The following is a 10,547-nucleotide window of genomic DNA, read 5'->3' on the forward strand; positions in this document are numbered from 1 at the left end:
CTTTCCTAAAATATTTTAAATATAACTGATTGTCCTATTGTACTCAAACTCTAAATCTAAAATTTTTAGTAATGAAAAGAAATATTTATTTCTTCTCTGATTTAGTACGAAGCTGTCATTGTATTGCATTGCTTCCGGGTATGGCTGTTCTGTGTTGTTTGTGAAATTTTGCCGTCCACAATGTCAAAGTTATTTTATAAATTATCAGTCGTATCATCGACTGGACTGATTCCCAGGTAAGTTTTATGCACCTTATTTAAACTGACAAACTGGATATCATCTAACAGACACATTTTGCATTAATTATCATGTCTTGTACGTGTTTGTCCTTCACATGTTCCCTACGAAAACTTGTTTAGCGCCAGGTCAGCCGTGATCGAGCAGACCTTATAATCAACATTATTGCAACTATGACCACTTCGTCTTTTTTTTTTTTTCCTGTCCTCGGATTATGGGCTAAGATTTATTTCAGCGACATAAAGTCTTCAATGTCGCTTCCTTTTTTCTTTCTTTCTTTTTTTTTCTTTTTTTCGCTGTGCTCAAACCCTCACTATGTTTTCATGTACGAAAGGAGTGTAAATTTAAAAGGGGTATTTGAGGATTGTTGTGTATATTATGAACTTCCGCATGTTCTAATCTACGGTACTATTTAAGAAGAGTGGTCCCGGTGCGCGTACTTCGCATCCGCGCTAGCTAGTCGTGACTAGTCGATCCTACGACTACCTAGCAAAGTAAATAAAACAATTTTTTTAAAACAAAGTAAATAAAAAAAAACAAAGTAAGGATCGACTAGTCACGACTAGCTAGCGCGAGTGCGCGCACCGGGACCACTCTTCAACTATATTTCTTTTCTCCGAAGAGCATACAATTTTTACGGTCTTTTTAATAGTGGGTGGGGCAAAATTAGTAATCGGGGTAAAATGAGTAATCTTTGATTTTTTTTTTTTTTTTTGTTATTTTCCCTCTACCCGTTTGAAATCATTACATTGCAAGTATTGAATTTCTAACCTTTCTGATGTCTGAGGATGGATATTGATGTGTTTGAGTTTGTTTTCAAGTGTAATTCTGGAGAATTGAAGAGACAAAATTACCTTGTCTCGGCTTATTCATTTTGCCCCGAAAAAATTTGTCTTTTATATGCTCAAAGAGAAAAAGGATAATTTTCTGAATATGTTATAGTGTTTTAATGTATTTAGAGAAGGCCATTTACTTATCTGATATAGTTTTTATAAGGTAAAGCACCCACTTCACTCTCAGAGTGGTTGGCGGTAGGAAGGGCATCAAGTTGTAGAAATATTGCCAGATCAGATTGGAGCCTGGTGCAGCCGCTGGCTCTCCAGAACTTAGTCAAACCGTCCAACCCATGCCAGCATGGAAAACGGACGTTAAACGTTGATGATGAATATTTGTTAAAAAAATATCTTTTTTCTCATTCAAAAATGCAATAAAAACTCCTCATTGTGCCCCGCTCCGTTACCCTCTACGAGGCTGGGACATAACAAAACTATCATGAAAGATAACTCATGAGATTTTGTGACTTTTACGTTTTTTGTTGGTTTTTTTTTTTTGCAATGATATATATCTCTAACAAAATTATCCAATGTGTCCTTCTATTCAGTGTGATATGAGGAACATTTGACTAGTATTTCTAGCAGGTTGATCAACGAGGTATAAGCACCCTCACTGCTTTGTGCTTCTGCATAATGAGACTTATTTCATTATTTAAATGAATGGCTTGTATGGTTTCTTATGTCAGGTTTGTGAAAATTTGCTACATTTTATTTATAGAGTTGTCACTTTCATTTCTTTTTCAGGAACCACAAGGATCCATTAGGTTGATACTTTACTGCAATATCTGTACCCTTAAGTGGAATGACAGGCAAATTTCCTCCTGTATATGATAGTAGTCTATTACAGGAAAGGATTTGTAAACAGATGCTGACAAATATATCTTCACAACTTCTTTGTTGTGCTCATCTCTCCTTTTATTCGAGCATGTATATCTAAGACTACATCACATCATAATACATCCTTCCTTTTTTGAGACAGTAAGACACTATTTGCAGGAAATTTGGCTGCTATTTCCTAGTTGATGGAAAAATGTTGAAGTGTTACTGTAATTTTTTTTCCTTTATAAAAGTTATTCTGCATTGTCTGACGATTTCTATAATTTGATGCTATTAAACAACTAGTTTCCAAAGCTACTGTATTGTCACCACACACAACATGTTTGCTCAACCTGGTAGAAATAGCAGCTAGATCACCTTCGGTATCTATGGATTGGCTTCATACTGAGGTGTTTTTTTTTAATGAATTGATCAGGGGTGAAAGAGCATTGCCCTTAGCCTTTTTGTTTTTTTGCAGATTCTGACTTATGAGAGGAAGATATCTTGACTAAGGATTTGGCCTGAATGTTTACTACAGAGTGGACTCTGCTTAAACTACACCCATAACTTGGTTTAACACTCACCATCTGGTCCATAGAAACTGGAGCAACTTGAAATGGAGTGCCTTGCTCAAGAGTACAAGGTCAACACCCTAACCATTAGGGCATTATGCATTCACATTTTGCAACTGCATACATTTCCTGCATGACATGCTTTCTAGGCTGTCATTCTTTATCCAGGTCAATTCTGATCAAACAGACTAATGGTCAGTAGCATTGGAACTGTGATCAACTTTTTTTTTCTTTTTAGTTCTTAGAATAATGGGTGAGAACATAATTTTAGTGTTATAAAATCTTTAGCATGATCAATTACTGGCTTACTGTTAGGTTTTATCTTCCTGCAACCAATAAAATAGTCACAAGCAGACCAATAGAAGACCCTCTCCAAGGTCACTCAGCCTACAGAAAATAACAGCCAAGTCTCACTCTATAGTCTTAGAAAAAGAAAGGACGGACCTATTGCATATCTAGATACACTATTATCATCCTTACATTATCATGTGCATTTTTCCATTCTTGCATGGGTTGGCTAGGTCTTCACTATGCCTGGCTACTTGCTGTAATCTTGTTGTCATCTCTTCCATGAGTTCTAGCCTCTCAAGATATCGTTGACTTTTTCCCATGCCTTTGGTCTTCCTCTTCTGCTGGTTCCTTTCACTTAGATTACTTGGCACTTCTTTATCCTGTTGTCATCCTTCATCTATATCACATGTCCAAACCAGCACAGTCTTACTCTTTTACTTGTTTCCATCATTTGACTGGAGCACTGCCATTAGTCGAGAGCAAATCGACCCCAGGACTTATTCTTTGTAAGCCTAGTATTTATTCTATCGGTCTCTTCTGCCGAACCGCTAAGTTACGGGGGAAATAAACACACCAGCATCGGTTGTCAAGCGATGTTGGGGGGTGACAAACACAGACACACAACCATATACACACACACACACACATATATATACATATATACGACGGGCTTCTTTCAGTTTCTGTCTACCAAATCCACTCACAAGGTTTTGGTCGGCCCAAGGCTATAGTAGAAGACACTTGCCCAAGGTGCCATATAGTGGGACTGAACCCAGAACCATGTGGTTGGTAAGAATGCTACTTACCACACAGCCACTCCTGCTCTCTCAATTCGTTTGTGCTCCTTTGTTCGTCATCATCATCGTCGTCGTCAAACATCCATTTTCCATGCTGACATGGGTTGGACTGTTTGACCAGAGCTGGCAAGCAGGGAAGCTGCACCAGATTCCAGTCTGATTTGGCTTGAGTATTCATGCACACCAATATTAACATCCTGTAAAGCTTACCTGCCTCATTTCATTCAAGCCTTTGCACATACCCTGCATCCAGTGCTCATGTTTCACATCTATACAACAACACATTTCAAAGAAGGGTTATGTAATCTGCCCTTAACTCAAAATGACAGTCTCTTTGTTGCTAGCATACGTAACAGTTCTCTGAACATTTTTTTTCCCTGTTCTTACTCAGGTAACTTTTCTCTCAAAACACCCAATTCCATACCTAATTAAATCTCCTTAAGTAAATGAAGCTATTAACTACTTCTTGAAGCCCTTGGAATATTTGAGAAAATATAATTTCAGGAGGAGTTTTTTTTTTGTTTTTGTTTTTTTTATTTATTTTTGCCACCTACTCCTGTGTTACCCTAAAAAAAAGTTCCAAATGGTCGTAGATCTGCTTGATAAAGTCTATGCTGGAGCTAAACAAAAACTATTTGTAAATATAAATTTGGGTCACCTTTCTACTCATCCCAAAATTAAGAACCAATCTGTGGAAAGTAATGCTTTAAACATATTTATATATACAGTACATTTACTTGTGTGCATATATATATATATATCAGATCCTATGTAAAATGCTTTCATTTCTTGCAATACTCGTGAAGGTTAACCCATTAATATTGATCAAGCCTCAGCTTGTAGGGGAAATAACTCTTGACATGTGTTTCTAAGCATATGTGATTGTCTACCCTTCATATTACGTTATCCTATTTATTTTTGATATTTTTCCACCGTATCTGTCGGATTTATTCATTAAAATAACGGACTTCTTGCTGAGTCAGTTGTTTAAACCATATAGCTCTCCCTCCAAACAGAACGAATATATTACATTTTGTAGTCGTTAAAATTTACCATCTATAAGTACATGTACAGAGTTGACGAAATTAAATCAGTTTTCTGTAAATGGTTGAGTTTCGAATGATAGAACAATGAGTTTAGTCATTTGTTAGTTATAATAATGATTTCTAATTAGGCACAACACCAGCAGTTTTGAGTGGAGGACTAAGATCACTGTCATCAACGTCAGTACTTGATTGATATTTATTTTCTCAGCCTCAAAAGGAAGAAAATCAAAGTTGACTCTGGCAGGATCTGAACACGTAGCTGATTAAGAGATATATCACTTATGGACCCCAGAAGATGAAAAGCAAAATTAACATCAGTAGGATTTGAACTCGGAACGTGAATGCTAAATACTGAAATTGCATTTTGTACGATACTCTAACGATTCAACCGATTCACTAACTTTCATTTAACATTAATAATTAGTATTGCAATTAAGGTAGCAAGCTGACAGAATTGTTAGCATGCTGGACAAAAGGCTTAGTAGAATTTCAGCTTTGTTTTGAATTCAAATTCCACCGAGGTTGACTTTGCCTTTCATCCTCTCAGAGTCGATAAAATAAGTATCAGGTGAACACTGGGGTCAATGTAATCATTTAACTCCTCCCCAAAACTGCTGGCCTTGTACCAAAATTTGAAGCAAAAAATTATTATTGCAATTTAGAGAAATTGTTTCACTAGGCCCGCCTGAGTGGCTCCTGTGCCGGTAACACGTAAAAAGCACCATCTGAATGTGGCCGATGCCAGTACCCCCTGACTGGCTCTCATGCCAGTGGCACATAAAAAGTACCATCTGAATGTGGCCAATGCCAGTACCCCCTGACTGGCTCTCGTGCCAGTGGCACATAAAAAGCACCATCCGAATGTGGCCAATGCCAGTACCCCCAACTGACCCCTATGTTGGTGGCACTTAAAAAGCATTACCCGAACGTGATCGATGCCAGGCCTGCCTGATTGGCTCTTGTGCTGGTGGCACATAAAAAGCACCCACTGCACTCTGGGTGTTGGTATTAGGAAGGGCATCCAGCTGTAGAAACATTGCCTGATCTGATTGGACCCTGGTGCAGCTGCTGGTTCTCATGCCAGCAGGGAAAATGGATGTTAAACAATGAAAATGATGATGATGATGACACATACACACAAACACTTACTCAAATCACTGCATAGTCACTTGGCTTAATAGAATTAGCAGCTAAATCTCCCTCAGCTTGCACCATACAATTTTAAAAAGGAAAGAATGAATTAGATGGTGAAGTCCCAGATCAGTGGTTCTCAACCAAGGTCACATGATCCTTGGGGCTCCATATATGGTTTTCTGGAACGTAAGATTTGCATTTTATAATTATGTATTTTTACCTGCAAATCAACTTGATATTCTTTATTGTTTTACCTCACAAATTATACATGATAACCAAGCTTTATATTTCATATTTACTTCTTTTTTATTTTTCACATGGGACAGATCCATCAATTACTTCTCGACATTGTGCAGAAACCTTCCCTCATCTTTGACAAATGGAACAAACTTACTCCCTACCACATCGGCTGCTGTAAATCCAAGCCATGAAACTATTTTATCACAGAATGACCAAAATCCTGCTGTTCTCCAGCAATCAGTGCGATGTAAGAAAATTATCAATTATAAACCAAATGTATGGAAACGCATACACATGAATAGTCTTCATAAACGCATACTAACAAAAGGAGGCATTGAAACTATATGGAAACGACTCTTAAAAGGACGCCATGTCCTTGTACCTTATGATGGTTTTCTCTTTGATAAGACTAAGAAAACAAAACATTCACTAACTCAACCAAAGATTTACAGAGAGAACAGATTCATTAAAAAAGAGTTTGTAAAAAAGAAATCATTCTTAGATAGGCCATCAACCTATTAAATGGAATTTTTATCTATGTGTGTATTTGACTTTAATAATTGAATTAAAGTTTTGGTTATTTTTCTTCTATAACTACTTTGTCTTTTCATTTTTCTTTGACTTTGTGTACATTTTAACAGTTTGTTCTCTTATATGAATTAGTTGTTTCAAATTTGAAGCAAACATTTTACTTATTCTTAAGTCAAACAATTGTATTGGTTCTTGATTAAATATCCAAGATCAATTATCATTTTTCAGGTTGTTAACCCTTTTGTTAACATATTCCTGTTGAAATGCACTGCTTTTAGATCATTTAATTTTTTTAAATAATTAAGAATTTAGTAAAATAGCTTTGTCATTATTAATCTGGTGTTTGGGACACAAATGAACATGGAATTTTAATGGAAATTTTAAATTTAGAGCAATTAAAACAGGAAGATTTCATCATAGAACAAGGGGTAGTCTCAAACTGGTTATTATCAAAAGGTTTCAATTCATCTTTAGAGATGAAAGATATTTAATGCTTACATCTCCACATAAAGTTTCAAGCAGTTTGATCTCCAAAATATCATCAGATATCTTATCCCTTGATGTATACTTAGTATTGGACTGGGTTCAAACCAGCAACCTTTGTTTCCAAATTGTGGCTAAGAACAACCTTAGCCAGTAGGCCACTGAAGTATATATATCTTCAATCTCTAAAAGTGAGGTTAATAGTTCAAAAAATTATTCTATGTAAGTATATTTTAGTCTTAGTTTTCAGAATTGTGGTAATTGCTCTTTGGTCAAACCATATAACTCCAAATAAGGCCTGGAATCTGTGGGGAGGAGGATAGTCGATTACATTGACCCTAGTACATGACTGGTACATTTTTCATCAATCCCGAAAGGATGAAGGGCAAAGTCGACTTCGGCGGAATTTGAACTCAGAGCGTAGTGACAGATGCTATGCCACTAAGCATTTCACTCAGCATTCTAATGATTCTGCCAGCTCACCACCTTCAAGAACTCTAACTAATAATTCCTTCTACTGGAAGCACAAGGCCTCAAATTCGAGGGAAGGGATTAAGTCGATTACATCGACCCTAGTGCTGAACCGGTACTTGTTTAATCAAGCCCACAAAGATGAAAGGCGGAATTTGAACTCAGAATGTAACAGCAGATGAAATACTGCTAAGCATTTTGCCCAGCATGCTAGCAATTCTGCCAGCTTGACTTCAAATAATAATGTTTCTAACATAGGTACATGGCCATAAACTTGGTGGAAAGGAAATAGTCAATTGTAGAGAAGCCACTACTTAGTCTTAGTTCTTCCTGTTTATCAGGCAGCAAGATGTCTTCAGTAATCACTGTTTTGAGCATAGTCACATGCATCATCCTAGGGGATGCTTAGTTACTTAACCCTTTCTTTACTGTATTTATTTTGAGATGCTCTCTGTTTCTTTCAATTACTTTAAATATAACAAAGAATTTAGTAAAATAACTTAGTTATCATTAAACTAATGTTAGGAATATAAATTGTGACTAAGGTTTGATGGAAGATTTTAATTCAAAACTTATGAAAATAAGACATTTGTATTCAGAGCCAGAGCCGGTTTCAGCCGGGTTGGTAACGAAAGAGTTAACATCTTGGAAAGATGCATGCTGTGTCTTCTTCGCTACCCCTTACTTCCCTCATCCCTTTGGTGGTACCCATTGTATAGCTGTCCTTGGTATTTGTTCTGGCAGTTGAGAAACGTGATCTGCAAATCTCTTCTTCCTGCCACAATCTCCTGCGAGCTGTATAGAGTGGCTTGTCTCAAGCCTTCAATGATTGTGATTCTGTACTTTTAAGTGATCTTCAGTATTCTACATAGATGCCATTTTCAGAATGCATTCAACTGTACCTGACTGGTACTTTATTGTGAGATTAAGCACAGAAGGGGCTGTGTGGTAAGAAGCTTGCTTCTCAACCACATGGTTCTTCGAAGCAGTGCCCCAGCATGGCCACAGTGTAATGACTGAAACAAATACAAAAAAAATTACATAAAGAAAGAAAACTGAATTTTACGTTGTTCCCCTTTCTTTTAACTATTTCACTTACCTCATTTTTTAATTTTCATTTTACATTGAATCATCAGCATTGAATGAGAACCATTATTTGTTAAAACCAAACCTTTATCTGTAATATCTCATTATGGTCATTATGCCAACAATGAACATGTGCTCTGATTCTGTTTCACTTATTATTATTATTATTATCAGTCAATATTTAACCAATTAACTACAGGCATGAAAATTAAGCTAAGCCTGAAAGCAATGAAGTCATTATAATGGTGATGTTCTTAACTGTTATATGGGAATGTAAATATGTTTGCAAATTGTTTTTGTTACATGTTATTCTGTGCTCTGAATACTTTTATTTTAATAAATGTTGCCTACTGCAACAGTGTTTGTTCAACCAGGTGCTGCTGGCTTAATTACGCACAAATTGTGCTAAATAGTTCATCCTGCTGTTTATAATAAAATAATGAAATTATTGTATACAGTGCTCAGGTGCACCACAACTTGTCAGAAAGTGCATATAAAGTACATGCAGTAATGTAGAAATGTTTGTATTGGCAGTTTGAATCATTACTGTGGCAAATAATAGATACTTAATTAAATACCAGTATTAAATGTTTGAACTACTGTGGGTCTTTACTAGGGTTTTATTATAAGTGGAACTTAAACCTGTACACTAATCTTCTGGGCCTGGTGCAGCCTTCTGGCTTCCCAGATCCCAGTTGAACCGTCCAACCCATGCTAGCATGGAAAGCGAACGCTAAACGATGATGATGATAATGATGATACATTACATGCCCATAAAATGCCTCGTAGATCTTATTCGGCTATGTTTCAACTTGTAGTTATGTCATATGCTGAAGTGCATGGTAATAGGGCCGTCGGAAGAAAATTTGAAAAGCTACACGTTTGCATTGTTATATATACAATAATAAATAATAAAGGACGTTACCACATACATTTTTACAAACCAAGGACATATTATAGACCTCCTTAACTCAAGTTAGAGAAGGGGTGCGTATTATATACAAGGTTTAGGTTTTTCAGAGGTACAGCCCCCTAAAAATCCCCTGCATATTATACTCGAGGATTTACAGTAATTGTTCGGTTAATCAATCACTCAGATTTGTCATAGTCCTTTCATTGCCATTAGCAACCTCATCAGTAATGTTCCCTCTCTACACCAGGTTTATCTGTCTTACAAACCAAACACAAAAAATTAATTATCTGTTATAGCTTTCCTAATAAAAGCACACACCTGGTAAAAGCATTCATGGAAAATCCATCAGTAGCAACTAACTTGATATTATTTCTTCATCATCATTCTTGCATGCCTGCATGAGTCGAATAGAACTTGTGGCAGATTTTTTTTATGGTCAGATGTTCTTCCTGTTGCCAACCCTCCCCTGTTTACAAGTAAAATAATATTTCCCCATGGCCAGACATGTATTACAAGGAAGACTGGAAGCAATTTGCATGATGGCAACACTTGTTTACAGCTGTCACAAGACAGTAACATGATCTCACACACACATCTACACATATATGTATATGATAAGCAAATGGGAATTGTAGTTGTGATACCCATGCCGATGGCATGTAAAAAAGACACCATCCGAATGTGGCTGATGCCAGTGGCACATAGAGAGCACCCACTATACTCACAGAGTGGTTGGTGTAAGGAAGGGCATCCAGCTGTAGAAACACTGCCAGATCAGACTGGAGCCTGGTGCAGCATCCTGGCTTCCCAGATCCCGATCGAACCGTCCAGTCCAACCCTTGCTAGCATGGAAAACGGATGTTAAACAATGATGATGATAGGCCTCTTTCAGATTATGTCTACCAAATCCATTTACAAGGTTTTGATCAGCCCTGGTCTATAGTAGAAGACACTCACCTGAGGTGTTATGCTAAGGGATTGAACACAACACCATGTGGCTAAAAAGCAAACTTCTTACTGCACAGCTATGACTGCACCCTTTGTTCTCTTACTCTTTACTCTTTTACTTGTTTCAGTCATTTGACTGCAGTCACGCT

The 10,547-nt window shown here is 36.9% G+C and overlaps 1 protein-coding gene across 1 annotated transcript; it reads left to right on the forward strand.

Moving 5' to 3' along the window:
- Nucleotides 1-93: 93 nt before the first annotated feature.
- LOC115213356 lies at nucleotides 94-6,560 on the forward strand. Its single transcript, XM_029782298.2, has 2 exons — nucleotides 94-236; nucleotides 6,053-6,560. Exons 1-2 carry the CDS (start codon nucleotides 181-183, stop codon nucleotides 6,486-6,488), a joined length of 492 nt encoding a protein of 163 aa, XP_029638158.1. The 5' UTR covers nucleotides 94-180; the 3' UTR covers nucleotides 6,489-6,560.
- Nucleotides 6,561-10,547: the final 3,987 nt, after the last annotated feature.

Source organism: Octopus sinensis, linkage group LG6 (assembly GCF_006345805.1).
Source record: "Octopus sinensis linkage group LG6, ASM634580v1, whole genome shotgun sequence".
In the NCBI taxonomy this organism is placed as follows: Eukaryota; Metazoa; Mollusca; class Cephalopoda; order Octopoda; family Octopodidae; genus Octopus; species Octopus sinensis.